This window comes from Myxine glutinosa, chromosome 7, assembly GCF_964187855.1.
Source record: "Myxine glutinosa chromosome 7, kmMyxGlut1.1, whole genome shotgun sequence".
NCBI classification, from domain to species: domain Eukaryota; kingdom Metazoa; phylum Chordata; class Myxini; order Myxiniformes; family Myxinidae; genus Myxine; species Myxine glutinosa.
Window position 1 is genome coordinate 114,398,485 of NC_136267.1, and position 20,452 is coordinate 114,418,936.

The 20,452-nt window shown below is 44.8% G+C and overlaps 1 protein-coding gene across 10 annotated transcripts in view; it reads right to left on the reverse strand.

Annotated features, from left to right (window-relative positions):
• LOC137431541 (protein Aster-B) overlaps positions 1-20,452 on the reverse strand; it is a 213,068-nt gene that overhangs the window by 20,010 nt on the left and 172,606 nt on the right. For all 10 annotated transcript variants that reach the window (XM_078782163.1, XM_068122962.2, XM_068122963.2 and 7 more), the window contains 4 exons: positions 16,789-16,873; positions 7,650-7,753; positions 3,900-3,995; positions 828-908 (listed from right to left, as the gene is read on the reverse strand). In XM_078782163.1, coding sequence (XP_078638289.1) covers positions 828-908; positions 3,900-3,995; positions 7,650-7,753; positions 16,789-16,873 — 366 coding nt within the window. The remainder of the gene's footprint in view (positions 1-827; positions 909-3,899; positions 3,996-7,649; positions 7,754-16,788; positions 16,874-20,452) is intronic.

A 20,452-nucleotide genomic window follows, 5' to 3' on the forward strand; every position in this document is an offset into this window, starting at 1 on the left:
GTGTGCGTGCATCTGTGTATGCGTCTGTGCATGCGTGCTTAAGCGAAGGACCGAATTCTAATTTTGTGTGTCGGTGTATCTACGCATAAGGAAGAACGCTATTGAAAATTGGGTCGCCACGTCAAAATCCAAGATGGCCACCTTGCGTCTTCCACTTTGTCAACTCACATCACTCACTTCAACGACGGGGGACCTAGGCGTAACGCTTGTTTATAGATCAAAAGGTCAAAGGTCCAGGTTGCATACAAACACCAATTTTTGTCCAATTGACCTGAAATTTTAAGAATTTGCATATTGGGTCACAAAATTAGTTCACCAATCAAAAGCTAGAAGCTGATTTTTTTTTAGTTCCAAAGCTCAAAGGTCAAGGCAGAAGAAGAAGAAGAAGAAGATGTCTGAATACAAACGGATGTGGACGGGCTTCACATTTTCAGATGCTTTCTAGTTTCAATTGGATTATGTACCTGAATACTGCGCGGGTAACGTGTTGTGTTCTATGAACTCTCTAGTTTTTTTTATGTCATCACTTTCCTCTCCACACTCAACGGGCCAATTAAGTAGTTTCCTCTTCCCTGTGGATGCCAACCTATGACGTTTGTCTGTGCTCTGTCCTTCAGATGGTAAGCTTCAAGAATGTAAGCAGTGCGTACCATTTTAAAAGTGTTTGGTATGACTCAACCAGGGTTGGAGTTAAACCACAGACATCCCGGACACAGAGCAAACGCTCCAACAATCATGCCACCAAGCCTGGCCTAGTGGCCTTAGAGAAAATATCACCATGGAGATAATTCGTAAACATTTTTCTTCTTCTCATGTTGAGCACTCACCTTGTCTAAAAGAGCATTCTGCCACAGACGGAACAGCATCATATATGTGCGATCACGTGCTCCCAGCGAAGTGAAGAAATGCTACACGGAGTGGCAGATGGGGAGTGTGATCAGGTTCTACAATAATCAGTGGAACGGGTTATTTTACAAAAGATTCACCAGCTAAAAGGCACGGCTTGGTCATACAACAACGGGCATTTTAAGGCCATTTTCCCTACCAGAGCGGGGGTTAGCCTTGCGGTCCCCATGACAATCTTCTCCATTTTGCCCTATTTTCTGCATCTCCCCTTGTTAACCCCCTTGCCCGCATTTCTTCTTCGACCATCTTTAGCCAAGTCTTTCTCGGTCTTCCCCGTCCTCTACTTCCTTCTACATTCATTTCCATCACTCTTCTCAACCAGTCACTTTCATCCTTCCTCAACACATAACCAAACCATCTCAAACGGTTTCTCTTCACAGCATCCACCACAGGCTCTATTCCCATCATCTTTCGCAATTCATCATTTGTCTTCCTCTCTCAACGATACTCCACACATCCACCGAACCATTCGCATTTCCACCCTTTCCAGCCTTCGTTGCTGCTCTACGTTCATTACCCATGTCTCGCTCCCATAAATCACAACACTTCTCACACATGCAGCATACACCTTTCCCTTCAGCTTCAACAACACTCCCCTCCTCATCAGCACGCCACTCAGTTCCCGAAACTTCTTCCATGCACATCTCACTATCGCAACGTTGCCGAGTCTGATCCACCTTCTCCATTCAGCATGTCTCCTAGGTAACAAAACGTTTTCACACCTTCCAGCTTCACGCCGTCTCCCAACTCAACATTTCTTCCGTCTGCAGCTCCCTCTGTGCACACCTTACACTTGAATGTAGCTGCCACACTGGTTAATGACCCTCTCAAACCACTACATTTTTGACGAACCCACTCAGCGCACATTGTACATTGAATGGAATTCACTGCGCCACCCTTCCTGCACACAGCACACAGCCACTTCCCAGTTCTTTCCACCTCACCACATGCTTTTCCACTCGCCATCACCTTCGTTTTTCCGATATTCACCTTCAGACCTTTTGTCTCCATACATTCCTTCCACTTGTTCATCTTCTCCTTCAGTCCATCCATACTATCTGCAATCAACACCAGATCATCTGCATACAACAACTCCCACGGTAAACCCTCCTTTACGTTCCGAGCCAGCACCTCCATCACAGCTACAAATAGTAGTGGACTTAGTACCGACCCCCTGATGCACTCCCACCTTCACCTCAAACTCACCGCTCCCGTCCTTCGTCCTTACAGCTGTGCGCGCTCTTTTGTCCATTGCCATCACTACTCTGATCAACCATTCCTCCACTCCTAACTTCCTCAATGCCCATGTCACTACTTCACGTGGAACCCTATCGAATGCTTTCTCCAGATCAACAAACCCAAGAAACAACTTCTTCCTCTTCTCCATGTACTTCTCCTGCAACTGCCTCACAATAAAAAGCGCGTCTGTTGTTCCTCTTCCTGGCATAAATCCAAACTGCATTTCGTCAATCTTCACTTTCTTCCTTATCCTCCCCTCCAACACCCTTTCCAATACCTTCATTCCATGCTCCAATAACTTTATCGCTCGATACGAGCCACAGTCCAGAGGGTCACCTTTCCCCTTGTGTAGAGGGACGAGGGTACTCAGTTCCCAATCCACTGGAATGCGGCCTTCTTTCACCACCAGATTGCAGATCTCTGTCATTCTCTTCACACCCCAATTTCCCGCTGCCTTCAACATATCTCCCACAACTCCCGTCGGCCCTCCCGCTTTTCTACTCTTCATTGCTTTTATCGCTTCCTCAACTTCCTTCTCAGTTATCTTCTCTGCCGGTCCTAAAACTGGGTTACTCTCCATGTTGCCATCCCTGTTGCCATCCCTGTTGCCATCCCTAAATGCTGTTGAATACATTCTCTGTATTCAACAGCATTTCCATATATCTCTTCCATCTTCCTTTAATTCCATCTGGGTCGACAACGATTTGTCCCACTTCATCCTTCAAGCAACTCACCCCCATCACATTGCACCTCTCTTTCGCTATCTGCTTTGCAATCCTGAATACCGCTCTCTGACCCTCTTCTGAATCCAAGCGTTCTCCGAACATTTTCCTACATGCCTCCTGCGCCTTTGCTACCTCTTTCTTTGCAGCCTTCTTGGCTGCCTTATAACTTTCATGCTCTGCCTTTTCTGCCCCCATACCCTTCGCCTTCTGCCACTCCTTGAACTTCTTCCTCTTCTCGTCAATCTTCTTTTGAACTTCATCATCCCACCACCATGTTTCCGAGTGCCTCGGTGGTCCTTTTGTCCACCCACATACCTCACCAACGGCTCCCAACAGACTATCTTTCATTGACATCCAACCACTTTCAAGCTCATTCACATCATCCTCTACCATAATCAGCCTCTCTTTTAATGCCTCCCTTACTGTCACCTCTTTCAACCTCCACACCTTCATTCTTGGTTGGTACTTCACCCGCCGAGCTCTCCTCGCACCTTTCACCCTTATGTCGCAGACAACCAAGTGGTGCTGTGAAACAGCCTCCTCCCCCGGGATCACCTTTGTGTCCCGGAGGTGCCCCCTATCTCGCCTACGCACCAGCAGGTAGTCAACGGTTGTCGTCGACCCACCTGACGTGTATGGTCATACAAGGCTTGGTCATACAGAAAACGACAAATAAAACATTTCAAACAGGCAAAGTTTCATGCAAAGTGCAGCCTGAATTTGTTGAGCTTCTGTATGTTTGCATTAAACAAAGTTTTGCAACTCTCAATATATCATTAAAATAAAAAGAGGAAGTTTGAATATAATGGGATTTGTTCATACCCTTAAATTTTTACCCTCAAACACCAAATGTACACAGCTACCACCCTCTCACTGCAGCCTCACTCTTTATCCTTTCAATTGCACATGTAAAATTAATGGGATATATCATGCAGTGGGGATTCACCTTGCCTTGCATCAATTGCAAAAGATAAACAATATAATCCCTTCTAACCGACAGCATGATTCAGAAAGGCAAGGACAATTTACCTTATCGGTCTCGGTTGAAACCTGGATGGCATTGGGGATGAGACGTGCCGTTTTTTCCTTCGTCATGGCTGTGATGTCTTTAAAACGAATGCACAGCTGTGGGCAAGGCAGAAACACCATTAATTGCAGCAGCAGCAGCAGCAGCAGTAACACATGGATAAATCATATTAGGCTATTGAACTTTTAGTGAGGGCACTGGTTATTGGGGCCTGTATGGGATGGTCCATTACAGGTGGACCTTTGCCTATCCAACGTTTTCAGTTTTGGACATTTCACCACCAACTGTCACACCCTGGGCTTTCAAAATCACTCTCAAAGCAAGTCCTCAAAATGTCGGATATGATTCAATTCCCCATTCAAACTACATTAGAAACGAGACGGAGGAAAAAGATGAAAAACGATGTGTTGATAAAACCTATAAAAAAAAATGTATGCATTCAAAAGAGGACATCAGGTATCCTCATCGGGCTCTAAGTATACGACACTGTGTAATGGCATAAGAATAAAATCTCTCATGACGCAAGTTTATCATAGATGTGCTTATTGCGACGGACGCTTCATGTCAAAGGTTCATTTGCTTCTCGACTTCTCTAATTACTCCCGCCAGGGAGTAACGCATTCGATCGTGTCCGTCCGTGTGTGTGTTCGTGTGTTTGTGAACAAGATATCTGGAAAAGTTCTGAACGGATTTGGATGAAAGTTGGTGGGATGATTGCCCTTGGGATAAGGAAGAATTGATTAGTTTTTGGTGAAGCTCAGGATATTATTCCGGATCCAGGAATTTTTTTGGGGAATTTTTTTTCTGTTTTACTGCATTAAAGCTTTTATTCTTATTCTTAAATGATGTTTTTCTCCTCTAATTCCGAGATATATCAAAATAAATTCTCTGACAGTTAGGGCCTACTTTCTTTTTCATTTATTGTTTTGGGGAGAGGGGATGTTAAACAAAACGTATTATTCCAACTAAACCCACGGCGGGAGTATGCGCTCTACTGAGTGGCGTTCTAGTTAATTAATGTTAACCTCGAACTACATTCAAATTTAGCGATGGAATTTCAGTGCCCATCCCAGCTGCTGTAAAGGACATTGACGACAAACTCCTTTGTACTTGCACCACATATTGCAGAAAAGTGAGGCAGGAAGATCACCCACTCCCTGAACGTCATTAATGACGTGCCAAGGTTCTGTCAACAATCCGATAGCAACATGCAAATGATCCTCATTTGAGCTCAGCTTCATTAGCCTGTCCAGTGTCCACCCTCACAGCAGGACACAGGGCTTTGCAATCGTGTGTGCGTGTGTGCGTGTGTGTGTGTGTGTGTGTGTGTGTGTGTGTGTGTGTGTGTGTGTGTGTGTGTGTATACAGTCACGTGAAAAAGTAAGTACACCCCATGTAAAGTTTTGACTTTTTCAACATATTTCAACATACAGCTATTTGATCTTCATTTCAACAATATTGATAGATAAAGGTGATATAAGATAACAAATATCATGAAACATTTACATTTTGTAGTCCATTGTATAATTTAAATGAACATGAATGCAAATTTCACATGTGGAAAAAGTAAGTACACCCTTGGCTCTAATAGGTGGTATTGCCCCCTTTGGCAGAAACAACCTCAAGTAGGCGTTTCTTATAACTGTCTACCAGTCTCTGACATCGACTGCTAGAAATTTTTGCCCACTCCTCCATGCAGAATTCTTTCAGCTGTGCGATGTTTGAGGGGTGTCTTGCATGCACAGCTCGTTTCAAATCCCCCCACAACATCTCGATGGGATTTAGATCCGGACTTTGACTTGGCCATTCCAGAACCCTCCATTTCTTTCTTTTCAGCCATTCCTTGGTGGATTTACTGGTATGTTTAGGGTCATTGTCATGTTGCAAGGTCCACCTTCGGTTGAGCTTCAACTTTCCGACAGATAGCCTCACATTATCCTCAAGCACCCTCTGGTACAATTAAGAATTCATAGTGGATTATATGATGGTGAGCTGCCCAGGCCCTGATGCAGCAAAACTGCCCCAAACCATAATATTTCCACCACCATGCTTTACAGTTGGTATCAGGTTCTTGTGGTCAAATGCTGTCTTGGGTTTTCACCAAACATGTCTTCTGGCACTGTGGCCAAATAGCTCTACCTTTGACTCATCTGTCCAGAGCACATTGTTCCAGAAGTGCTGGTCTTTGCCTCGGTGTTCATTGGCAAACTTTAGTCTTGCCCTGATATTCTTTCTGGACAGCAGCAAAGGTTTCCTCCTGGCACACCTCCCATGTAGATCAAATTTGTGCAGCCTCTTTCTAATGGTAGACTCGTGTACTTTGACATCAACAGTGGCAAGAGCTACCTGTAGGTCCCATGATGACATTCTGGGGTTCTTAGAGACTTCTTTCAGCATCTTGCGGTCTGCTCTTGGGCTGAACTTGCTGGGGCGGCCTGGCCTGAACAAGTTGGCAGTTGTTTGGAATCTTCTCCACTTGTAGATGATCTTCCGGACAGCCGAATGATTGATTTCAAATTGTTTGGAGATCTTTTTAAATCCCTTGCCAGACTCGTAGGCATCTATAACCTTCTTTCTGAAGGCCTCAGAGAGCTCTTTTGATCTAGACATGGTGACGCCGCACACTTCAACAACAAAGAGCAAACCAAACTAAATGTCTGAGGTGTAAATAAGACAGGTTCCTCCAAGATCCTCTCTAACGATGTTCTAATCATTTGCACCTGAGCTGGTGCACCTGATTCTAATTTTAGGTATTTGAAGTAGTGATAAATGTCGGGGTGTACTTACTTTTTCCACATGCAAAATTTGCATTTATGTTTATTTCAATTATACAATGGACTACAAAATGTAAATGTTTCATGATATTTGTTATATTAAAATCACCTTTATCTATCAATATTGTTGAAATGAAGATCAAATAGCTGTATGTTGAAATATGTTGAAAAAGTCAAAACTTTACATGGGGTCTACTTACTTTTTCACGTGACTGTATGTGGCCAAGTACATCTTGACATCATACCTTCCAGGCGTACCCACCCAAGTGTATGAAAGCGTCATTTAAATTTACTGGATGAACGATTGTTCAAACGGAATCCCTTTGTAACCCGGGGACTTCCTGTACTGTATTTTGCATAAAGCTTGTTTTTCACACGACCAGACAAGTATGAAACGCTTCATTTTATACCCGTCAATAGTTCATCGAATGAGCATACGGTAGCAGATAATTTGTTGAAAAATTACAGGATGCTGTGCCATTTGATATACCAATGGATTAGAGCAGTGATTTAAAATGTATCAATTCACCGATCTGATACGGTATCCTCCTGATGTGCACAATTCACCGACGTATATTGCCAACGTATATTCACAATTCATTATTTACCACTTTATAATTGGTATCAGTCGATTTCTTTCCTTCTTTTTGTTTTTTAATCGGTAATCAGTTACAGTCAAATTATTTAATCAGCACAGCACTAATATATATATACACACACACACACACACACACACACACACACACACACACACACACACACACACACACACACACACACACACACACACACGCATGCAAACACACACAGGCACTCTGCTTCGTTTATCCCCTAGCCAATTGTGCCAAAATGTTGCCCCATTACCCCACTAGCAATTTATCCTTGCTATTCCATAAGCCTCACTTTTGTAAAAAAAAAAAAAACTTTTGTGCTGTATTCAAAATACGTTTTGGAAGAAGATAGTTGATAAACCCGTACAAGAGTTTCCCAGCGGAAGATATTGCTGTAGAAGCAGAGCCAGTTTTCAGATACATAGAGACGGCCTTGCAGCAGGATATCTCGTTGCAGTGCACATGAGTAATCTGCAGAACAAAAGAAAAATCGGGCAAAATTACAAGGATTTACAAGATGATTCAATGCAGGAGGAAGTCATTAGGCTCATCAAATCAAGCCTGTGCAATCGTGCCAACATATATATATATATATATATATATTATTAGTTAAACATACATATGTTTATTTGCATATACGAAACATACATGCACACATATTACATACAAACAACATATATATTATGTTATTATTAGTGAGTATTAGTGAAAACAATGGAAAACTAGAACAGCACTCGGTAGAGCGCATACCTCTAATAGGCCGGATGTTTTGTACCCCACCAATAGGCCGCATCTGGATCCGGACCAGAACCAAAATCGAATCGGCTTGCTCTTATCACCTAACCAACTCATCCACAACTTTTTGAAATCTCATGATATATCGTTTTTGGCCCTATCATTCAAAGGTCAATAGTGAAGAATCACTTAAAATTAAAATTACAAATTCTCATATCGGGATCCAGATTCCAATCTTCACGAAAATTGAATAAATTTGTCCTTGTCACACACCCAAATCTGTCCACCAAGTTTCATCCGAATCTGTTCATAACTTTTTGAGATATGATATATATCGGTTTTATCCTGATCACTCAATGGTGAAGAATCACTTTTAAAATTCTCATATCCGGATCCGGATCTTCACCAAAATCGAATCAATTCGCCCTCGTCACACACCCACCAAATTTCGTCCGAATCCATCAACGACATTTTGAGATATCCTGTTCACAGACACACAGAAAGGGGCAAAAACATAACTTCCGCCCATCTTCGGTGGCAGAAGTAACAAACACGCAAACAGTACAATATTTAGTGTGATAATTTCCCACTTCTATGGTTTAATGGCAACAATTGGGGTATTTTATATCACCTGTAATACCCTGGCCGCACACCAGGAGTGGCCCTATACGATACACATTTGCATAGGGAATTTGCCTCCAACTCCCCCACCAACCGCTCTCACCTTGAAACCTGGGGGCTATTCAATTTCAAATCACCTAAAACCCCCCCTGAGTACACCACCAGGTTTCAACTCATTCAGTGCAGCAGTTTAGGAATGTATAGAAATCGAATGCACAAACAAACCCACAAAAAGACGCTTTGTGAATGAGATTCCATATGATTTTGAAGCTCTTTTCCTCCAATAACATCACCAAGATTTAAAGGTGGTGGAACCAGCTCCTCATTGCTAATGTGGACTGGCCTTATGTGAAATCTTATCCCAACAAATTAATTTGATAGCCTGTTATTCCGAAATTTGTAATTGACCGAGCTACCAGTGGAAGGTATGCAGCCTTTCCAAGTGAAAAGGCTTTCAGCTGTGTGGTACTGTGGTAACAACACGCATGGCATGGGCCTATGCAAGAAGGAGGCAATTGAGCTGCAGTTGGTGAGGGATGTTGAAGCAGGAGAGAAATTTCTCTGTGGAAGGAACTTGGATTAGGATTTGAGGAAAAGCCATGGATTTACTGAAAGAATATGATAAAGATGGGAGCACATGGAATGATCACATTTTTCCAAATCTAATGGCTTGTGATATTTAACAGCCTGTTAAATTGATACCTTTAAGAAAACAGGATCAAAGGATCCCTTATGAGAAGAGACAATGACAATAACAATAACAAAGATGACGATGACGACGACAACGACTGAAGAGGTCAGATGTTGAGAAAAAGTACGTCATAACCAGATTCAGCAGGAAGCACACAATATGGGACTTTCAAAATGCCATAATCAGCCCCAGAATGCTCAGCGCTCATGCGCAAAACGCCTTGACAGCAATGTTGATTGAGGCAGGTTTCTTTTGTGTGTGCGAGATAAGGATTGTTACACAAAATGGCTCACAAAGCTTCTAAAAGAAGCCAAAAATACTTGCAAAAGTACCTGAGAGAAAGGGATGTGGCACTTTATAACAAAAGAGTTGGAGAATTTTGTCAGTTCGGCCAAAGGACAGATCTTGCAGCTGCTCGTACTGCAAAAACTCCAGACGATGTGGGCCGGTGCAAGGCCTGAAGACGTATTGAGACTGTTCGTAATGAAACAAGTGCGTTCTACCCAAACCCCTGATCATAGTTAACATGGACTGGAATTTGAAACTTGTGGGGTGCTTCCTGTGAACATGACAGGCTTGGTGATTTATTTAATGGACGTCTGCAATTAGAAAGACATTGCCGTGCATCATTATGAACAGTGCAACGGTTCTTTGCGAACATTACGAACAGTGCTCTTTGACAAAGGACATCTTTACGACATGAAAATACACAAATCTTGTGCCGGCTATTATTCACGTGGGAGCGAGATGTACCAGGCTCATTTCCTAAAGGGAGACATCATATTTGGTTTGGGTGCTTCTTCACACTGATGGGGAGGTCATATCTGGAGCTTGTGAATGCATAGGGTAAGCTTAAAATGATTATATTTACTATTAATCATGTTTGGGAGGGCTGGAGAGGGGAAGGGGCAGGAGAGGGCAGAGTGGCAACTGTGAGAGCTGTCATAAATATATTGATTGTATGATTCCGGGGCCACAAGAGAAAATATACTAGATTTTCGCATCTATTGTTAAAAGATTATTGTTTCGCATCTAGTGCCTTCCGTTTCCGGTCTTGCTGGCAAGGGTTCGTTTTATTCTCAGCTCTCCACGCTCTCCATCGAAATCGAAGTTAAGTAATTGTTCCCATTTGTATTTTCGTTATAACTGTATTTATTTTATGGTGTATATATTGTCTCCCGACGAAGATTTTCGGTGCAAATCTTTCATACCTGTATTGAAAATCGTGTTAATTCGTGTCGTGTCTTGAGGCCTTGTATAGTGTACACTGTACAACCTTGAGGCTTTGTTTTTCTCTCAGCGGTCCGTCGTTTGTGATCCAATAACTTTCGTTCTCTGTTTTCCCAGTCTTTTCACCCCATAGCCTACTTCCTTATGTAAATCTCAACTAAAAAAAAACAAACAAAAAAACATTTCCTTCTCTGTTCTCATTCGTTTATTCATTCTTATTCGTTCGTTCGTTCTTCGACCACGTGTTTCTCCCCCATTTCCCCAGATAGATTGTCAAATTTCAACTCGGTATTTTATCGTCCATGCGTTATTGTTTGATTATAGTTAGTTTTGGTTTGAATTTCCTGTAACTCGTAATTAATTAATCGTGTTCTGCTCCTCGTGTGCGGCCTTGTAGTTGTACCCCCGTCGGTGTTTGTTAACTTAAGCGTGTTTTGCTTGGCTCTTAGTTTTTTCCCTTCTACCCCGAACATAATACTCTAACGTTCTAAATCCCCACCCCCCACCCCCAAAACCCCCCCCCCCAAAAAACCAAAAACATTTATTTTCCTTTCTCCACGTGTACTGTTGTCTCATCCTGTATTTTCTGTCCAGGTGTGCTGTTCGCCCCGCCCCCATTATCTCCTTGCCATCCACCGTTTGCCCTGTTCACGTGACTCGTGGTGGTCCCTCTCGGCTCTCCCTCCGTTGGTATTTTGTGCATATAAGATTGTTCACGGTTCTGTTTAAATATTATTTAAATATGTTTAACCTTTCCCCTTCAGTGTTTTACTCAGTGGTTTTTTACAACACGCTGTTTTTCTTCCTATTTAAAAGGCTTTTCTCAATTTCCTCTCCAACTCATTCCACTTCAAAAAAAAGAAATTCAATATCTTATATGTCTCCCTCACTACATGGTCTAAATTCACATTCATTCCATCCCTCCTCCGTCGTTCTGAATCAGATTGCTAACTTGAAAATCACAACAAACCCAATTTGTTTTCAATGTTCGTCTTTCATTAATCATCCACTTTCTAAACTCCCCTCTTGCCCCTCCCATCCAAATCCCCCCCCTTGCACCTACACTCCTAAACTCCCCCCTTGCCCCTCCACTCTTAAACTCCCCCCTTGCCCCTCCACTCCTGAACTCCCCCCTTGCCCTTCCCCTCCTAAACTCCCCCCTTGCCCCTCCCCTCCAAATCCCCCCCTTGCCCCTCCACTCCTGAACTCCCCCCTTGCCCTTCCCCTCCTAAACTCCCCCCTTGCCCTTGCCCTTCCCCTCCTAAACTCCCCCCTTGCCCTTGCCCTTCCCCTCCTAAACTCCCCCCTTGCCCCTCCCCTCCAAATCCCCCCCCCTCACCCCTACACTCCTAAACTCCCCCCTTGCCCCTCCACTTCTAAACTTCCCCCTTGCCCCTTCCCTCCTAAACTCCCCCCTTGCCCCTCCCCTCCGAAACTCCCCCCTCACTCCTCCCCTTCAAAACTCCCCCCCCAACCCCTCCCATTCAAATCTCCCCCCATACCATTCCTCTCCAATTCTCCCTCCTCCCCCCTCCTCCTCAAAGCTGCCTCCTCCCCACTTCGTCTCCCTTCTATCTCATACCTCCACCCCCCCCAACCTTCTACTTTCCTCTGCCCCCCCTCAAACAACCCCTCACTGTGCCTCATCCCTTCACCATCAAACCTTTCATCCTCCTCATCATTCCCTTTCTTGGAACTCTTCTGCAATCTCTGACACACTATCAACTGCTCTCCCTACCTCCCCCTCTCATCCTTCATCTTACCCTACTCCTCCCCTCCCCTGTCCTGTACCCGATGCTCCCCCTCTCTCTTCATTAACGGTATGGACCTCAAACATCCGGGGCCTTCGCTCAAACCTGACTGATCTCTCCATACAGGTTGCTTCTGACAATCCAGACTTGATCTGCTTAACAGAGACTTTCCTCCTTCAAGATGTCTCTGATTCCTTAATATCTCTTCCTGGTTACTCCCTCCTCCGGTATGATAGACCTGAGCCTCGGCCTGGTGGTGGGGTGGCTATCTTTATCAAAAACTCTCTTCCTCACTCTCCTTGCACTGCCCTCTCTCCTCCTCACCCCCAGGAGTACCTCTGGCTACGGCTTCCTCTCCGCTCCCACCTTTTGTTCATATGTGTTCTGTACTGTCCCCCAAACAGTGATGACTCCATCTACATTTCACTGTCTGACAACATGGACCAACTTCTATCCACTCATCCCAACTCTCTCTTCCTCATATGTGGTGACTTCAACTGTCATCATGCCACCTGGTTGGGTGTGGGTTCCTCTCTCACCAGTCATGGCACCTCAGCAAAGGACTTCTGTGACTCACTGGGATTGACACAATCTGTCAATTTCCCGACCCGGATCTCAGCCAATGGAGTATCTTCTCTTCTAGACTTGGTTATGACAAACTTCCCTGCTAATGTCTGCTGCTCTTCTTCTGCTCCAATCGGTTCTTCTGATCATGTGCTTGTCAAAGTGGACATCTCTCTGGCCATTCTCAGAGAGCCTCCTCAGCGTCGACGAGTCTGGCATTTCACTCAGGCCGACTGGGACGGTCTTCCAGCAGCCATCAATCGTCTGGATTGGTCTCCCATCTCCACTGCCTCTGACATCAATTCTTCCTGGGAATTCTTCCAAAGCAAACTGATCTCTCTCATGCACAGATTTATCCCATCTCGCCTTCAGTTGTCTTACCCTTCCTCCCGTCCATGGTACACTGAATCTTGTGGTGAGGCAGTTGCCCTGAAACAACTTGCCTTTGCCTCTTGGAAGGCTAATCCAACTGAAGGCAATCTCAGTTCCTTCCACCAAGCTCGGAACAAGTGTGTGTCTACCCTCAGGAGTGCCAGGAAGCACTATCTCTCCTCACTCAAGAATGAACTCTCAAACCTGTCTCCTTCCTCCAAATCCTGGTGGTGTCTGGTCAAATCCGTTTCTGGTGTTTGTTCCCCCTCCATCCCCTCCCTTACCTCAAATGGCCACACAGTTGACATCGCACGTGACAAAGCCGAATGCCTCAACTCTGTGTTTGCCTCAAAATCCTTAGTCCCAAACCCATCTCTCTCTGTTCCCACCTTTCCCAGTCGAACCCAACTGCTCCTGTCCTTCTCTCCTGACAAGGTGGAGGAGTTTTTGTCAAACCTCGACTCTGATTCTGCAACTGGACCAGACGGCATCAGCCCACGGGTCCTAAAATCCTGCTCTGTCGCTCTATCTCACCCTCTCTCTGTTCTTTTCACCCTATCTTTTGCTCAAGGTCATCTGCCAGCATCCTGGAAATCAGCAAACATTACCGTTTTACACAAAAAAGGTGCAAAAACAGATCCTTGCAACTACAGACCAATCAGCCTGCTCCCAATTATCAGCAAAGTCATGGAATCCATCATTGCTGCGGATATGAAATCTTTCCTCTTCTCCAATGGCTTGATCTCTGATCATCAATTTGTTTTCAGACCAGGTCACTCTACTCTGGACATGCTGCTTCTGCTGTCTCAACAATGGATGGAGGTCCTCAATGCCAAACAGGATATCAGAGCTGTCTCCCTTGACATATCACGTACCTTCGATACGGTCTGGCACCCAGCTCTGCTCACCAAACTCTCCTCCTATGGTATCCATGGAAATCTCCATGCATGGCTTGCGGACTTCCTCTCTGGCCGTAGTCAACGTGTGGCCCTGAATGGATTTCTCTCATCTCCCCTTCCTGTTCAGGCTGGAGTTCCCCAAGGCAGTGTGCTGGGCCCTGTGCTTTTTCTGGTCTTTATCAATGATCTCTCCGACTCTCTGGAAAATCCTCTCTATCTCTTTGCTGATGACTCCACTCTCTGCCGCTCCATTCCTCTTCCCTCAGATCGGCAGTCTGCAGCCTCCTCACTCTCTGAAGACCTGGACAAAATCACAGACTGGTCAAACAAGTGGAACATGTCTTTCAATCCTGACAAATCTCACACTCTTACTATGTCTCTCCGAAAAGATCGACTGGACAACCCTCCCATCTACTTTCTCAACAATCCTCTCCAAGAAGTTCTGTCGCTCAAGCTTTTGGGTCTCACTATCTGCCATGATCTTTCTTGGGAAAACCACATTTCCAAGCTGGCCTCCAAAGCCAGTCGCCGACTGGGCATCCTCCGTCGTGCGAAGTCCTTCCTAGGCACACCTGAGCTCCTCACCACATACAAGGCTTTCATCCGCAGCTCAATGGAATACTGTTCTCCCCTATGGGCTGGTGCTCCTGCCTCACACCTGGCTCAGCTTCACGCTCTTGAATCCAAAGCTTTCAGAATCATTGGAATCTCCCGCAATGAAGCTATCTCTGAGGGCCTTTCACTCACTCACCGCAGGCAGGTAGGTGGTCTTTCTGTCTTCTACCGACTCCTCTCCGGCCTTGCTCCCCCAGCTCTCTCTGTGCTCTGTCCCCCAAATATTCCTACAGGTCGCACAAGATCTGTCAGCCACCCTCTGATGGTTAAACTGCCGAAATCTCGGCTCTCTGCTCACCTTCATTCTTTCATTCCTCTTTTCTCCCGCCTCTGGAACAAACTCCCACACTCACTTCAATCACACTCCTCCCTCCAGGTCTTTAAAACAGCTGTTCACCACCATCTCTTATCTTCCCCCATCCAAAACCTTGATCTTTTCTACCCCCACTAATTCACCCCAGATCCACCTTGTTTGAAATTCCAACTTCTTTCCTGGAAGTCCTGGCAGTGTCCATATGTTTTATACCTCTCCCACCCCCCCCCCCCCCTTCTCATGCCTCGCCCCCAAAGCCCTCTCCCTCCCACAGTTCTCTCGATGTCTCCATGTCTCTCGAACCCTGCTCTCAAATGTTGTGTTTGTGTCCTTCCCCCTCTCTCCCCATCTTGTCTACCGCTCCCAGCTCTTTCTGTGTGTGTTCGCTCTTTCACGAGCCTCGATCTTGTATACAAAAAAAAAAGAAAAAAAAAAGGAGGTGTGTGTGTGTATGTATATGTGTGTGTGTGTGTGTATATATGTGTGTGTGTGTGTGTGTGTGTGTGTGTGTGTGTGTGTGTGTGTGTGTGTGTGTGTGTGTGTGTGTGTGTATGTGTGCGTGTGCATGTATGTTTTATCCACTGCCGCCACTCACTTGTATTAATGGGAAATTGTCGGAACTCGACACGTCTCATCCACCGATATTTCTCATACATCTTATATTTCTGTGAGTCCAATTTTCATTCAGGAACAGAACAGTTATGGTTAACCATTTTCGAATTGCCATTCTTTCGTCTAAAATCGAAATGCTGAAACTTATGTTAAAAGACTACTTGAATTTCCCATTTTGTGCTAGCAACGGCAAGTTAAAAGTACCCGTTGAGCAGAACCGAGTCACTGAAAACACACGCAGAGTGCATGCTCAAAAGGCCTCGTTAGTAATCGTATGTCATTTTGAAAGTCCCGTATTAGGACTGTTAGATAGTTGGGTTGGAAAGTTGACAAGCAACCTCATAGAAGACCTTGGCAGTTTTTCCGAGATGGAGGTCACCATTTCCATTCCAGGCCAGTCAGCATGATGACACTTTACAAAACAGTAACACATAAAATAAACAAGAGGCCAAAATGGTGACACGTATCACATGCCAACCACATCCAAACAGGTGCATGCACAATGCACATACAAGCACGTGCACACACAGTCACATGCACACAGTCATATGTACACACACAGGCGCACACACACAGGCGCACAGTCACGCTCGCACAGTCGCACACACACAGTCACACGTGCACACAGTCATATGTACACACAGGCGCACACACACCGGCGCGCACACACAGGCGCACGCACACAGCCACACACGCACACAGTCGTATGTACACACAGGCGCACACACACAGGCGCACGCGCACAGTCCCACGCACACAGTCCCATGCACACAGTCACACACGCACACAGTCGTATGTACACACAAGCGCACACACAGGCGCACACACACAGTCACGCACGTGCACAGTCGCACGCACACGTTCGCACGCACACGGTCGCACGCACACGGTCGCACGCACATGGTCGCACACACACAGTCACACACAGTCATATGTACACACAGTCGCACACACACAGTCACACTCTCACAGCCGTATGCACACACAGTCGTATGTACACACAGGAGCACACACACAGTCGCATGCACACACAGTCACACACACACAGTCGTATGCACACACAGTCACACAAACCGTGTTTTACAATCTTAATCAACTCTCACCAACGATGAGTCTTTCTGATTCAGGCAGCTGCTTGAAGAGTTTGCGAAAGTCTTCATTGCGTTGTTTGTAAGTGGGACTTAGGACCTGGATATAAACAAACAAAAAAAAGGGCAAGAAAGAAAAGAAGAAAAAGTTAAATTGCAATCATTTGCAAATAGCAAGGCAAAGGCTCCAAAAGAGTATTCCACAAAAACCCACAGGAATGTCACAGGACGTGCTACAATTCAAGAATGCGTCCCCACACACCTGATGCCCTCAAATTACATACTCCACGTCCTCACCGGTATACAATCCTAAGTAATGTGCAAAAGCAAGCTAGTTCAATGCCTATAGGCCATCAACCCTTGAACAAGCAGACACACTGATAAATGATAGCCAGTGATCCAGACAACACATTATTATGAACATAGCTTAACACTTGCCTTTTAATACAATGTAAAAGTCCAACAACCTGTACAGCAAGTACAGCGGTTCAATAGATAAAATAGTATCAGCACAGTGCTTGCTCTGTACGAGCAAGTAAGTGTTACAACCTGGAGATACAAGGAACTTCAACGCAGGAGGAGACAATTCAATCCGTCAAACCTGCGCAGTCGATCGTGCCAATATCCAACCCCAACCCCCTCACAACCCCCCCTCCCCCCCACCATTCCCCACTGCTTCTAGATACCTATATAACTCAAAATTAAATATATGTACTGTTTCTGCTGCTGATACTTTTACAGGGAGACAATTCCATGGAGTTACTAATCCGAGTGAAAGACTCCTGCCTTACTGCCATCCTAACTCTCCTCTCATTTACTCTGAAACCGTGGTCCCTGGTCCTGTCACTGTCCATCCTTCTGAAAAACTCTTCTGAACATATTTAGTCCCTACCCTTGATTATCTCGATCAGACCCCCACATATTCACCTCCTTTCTAACATAAAACATCCTGTTTCCTTCAGCGGTTCATAACTTAGTCTAGCGCTCGGCCCGAAACAATCTAGTTGCTCTACAGTTTACCTTCTATGTCTTTCCTCAGATGTGGTGACCAAAACTGAACACAATATTCCAGATGAGGCCTCACTAAATTCCTGTGGTGTTAAAACTCTGTACAGGAAGTTAGTGGACCTTTCCTGAATCTGAGGTTTTGATTATAATTTATCCCCTCACAAATACAAGCTCAAACTCGGTTAGCTTTCATTACAGCTGATTGGCACTGCCTTGTCTCCTTATTACCACCCCCGGATCCTTCTCCTGTGTGACGCGTTCCAGGATTGCGCCTTGCATCATGTAATCTCCATTTTCATTGTTCTTACCCATCCCCAGCACCTCACATTAGTTTATGTTGAACTGCACCTGCCAATCTTTTGCACAATCTATTAAGGTATCTCTACTTTCCTGAATCTGGTCACATTCCCCCAGCCCCTCTCTGCTGTCTACATTACCTCCAAGCTTTGTGTCATCTGCAAATTTGGAAAGCTTACTCGTCACCGGACTAAATCATTCATAATCGTTGATGTACATTCATGAATATTAATGGTCCTAGTACTGATCTCTGGGGTACCCACTAGATATCCTCCCCTTCACAGCCACTCTTTCCTTCCCATCACTAAGCCGGTCTCCAATCCAGTTAGGTACCAGCGAATCCACGAGCCCTCACCTTAGCCAACGGCCTTCGACTAGTCTAGATAAACTACATCCACGCACTTTCCTCATCCACTCGGTCAAAAACTGCCTCGTGGAACTCCAATAATTTGGTCCGTCAAACTAGTGAATCCATGCTGACTACGTTTAATTAGTTTTGAAATTATTCAAATGGTTCTCTATCCAATTAAACAAATCCAATTGTTCTGTCAATATAGTCAAGCTAAGAGGTATGTAGTTCCCCAATTCCTCTCTGGACCCTTTCTTGTACAACAGTGTTACATTTGCTACTTCCCAATCCTCTGATACTTATCCTGACTCCAATGAGCTGTTAAAGAAATCTGTTAACACCAAGCTTGTCTGCTCTGCCACCTGCCCCAATACTCTTGGATACATGTTGTATTACCTGGCCCCAGTGCTTTATCATTTTTTAGATTTTCTAGTTGTTTCTTTAGTACCTCCACTTCCATACGGATCTCCTCAAGAAAGTCCTTGCTCATGTCTGAGACAGTCTTGGAACTTCCAATGGCTGAGGGTATCTATTATTGTATAAATGTAGAAGCAAAAAAACTTTAATAACCTGCCATCTCACAATCATCATCTACCAATTCTACTGTGCTATTCCTTAAGGACCCCACACCTTTCCTTTATCCCTTATACTTAAAGTATACATTGATATTGTGTTTCTTAATTTTGGCTATGTCCTCTTAATATTTACTTTTGGTTTGCCGAATCATTTTCTTAACTCGCCTCTGCTTAATCCTTCACTGATGAGAGTCGGACAATGCGAAGGTGATAGGCCCATAGACTCAGCTTCTACGTGGGATATTCTAATAAGCTTGAACACTTTGGTTTACACGTTGTCAAGCCAAGCAAGGTACAAGGCAGGGGATCCAGCCCAGAGGGGAGAGCAGTACTCCATCAAGCTGTGGACAAAGGCCTTGTAGGTGGATAGGAGTTCAGGTGTGCCAAGAAAGGACCTTGTACGACAGAGGATGCCCAGTTGGTGACTGGCCTTGGAAGCCACCTTAGGAATGTGGCTTGCCCAAGAAAGATCATGGCTGATAGTGACACCCAGGATTTTTTTTGTACTTTATGAATGCCTTCTGCTCACCCTCAAGAACTCTGCTTGCCTCCCTGCTAATCTACCGTGGTCTCTTTCTGCCCCTACCTTTATACCTCACTGGAATGTACCCACTCTGCACCATACACATTTGCTCATTGAAGGTTACGCATTTCTCTGAGGAAGACCACCCACTCATTATTTTCCCAACTTAGAGCACCAAACTCTCTTCTCATACCATCAAAGTTTGCCCTCCTGAAATGTAATAGCCTTGCACAACTATCCTGAGCTCCACAACTCAACAATGTAGTTGCACACATCATGTTGTGGTCACTTGTTGCCAGATGTTCTCTTACCTCCGCCATATTGTGATCGTTGCTGTAACTGCACTCCCCCTCGTGGACTTTTCTACAAACTGAATTAAAAAGCAATCCTGGATTACATCGAGAAAATCCTCCTATGTTTGGCACTTTCCCCATTACTGGACCCAATCTATCCCAGGTAAGTTAAAAACCCTTATCATCAATACTTTTCCCTTACCACATGACCTTCTGAATTCTTCATGTACCCTTATCTCTTGCTCTCCCCTCATACCATGAACCAGATCCATCCATCCTACAAGTTCCTCACTGTGCTTGCAATCTTCAATCTCAATCCACACAGAATCCTCCACATTAGTTCCCTCCTCAATGTCACATTCCTTACTCTCAATACAATGCTGTCCTTTACCCAGATTGCCACACCCCATCCTATTTTCCCATCACATATTCAACTGCAGTCCCCTCCTTTATACTCGTATAACCTCTCCACCCACCTCTAGCATTAAAAAGGCCTAAAGTCCTCGTTAATACCTACCACAGACATCGCCATCCCCTTTATTTAAGTATATGGTCATTCGACTGCAAACACACACATTGACCATGAAAAGATTCCCATAGTTTCCCAAACCCAAAACCATGCACCACCGTCCAA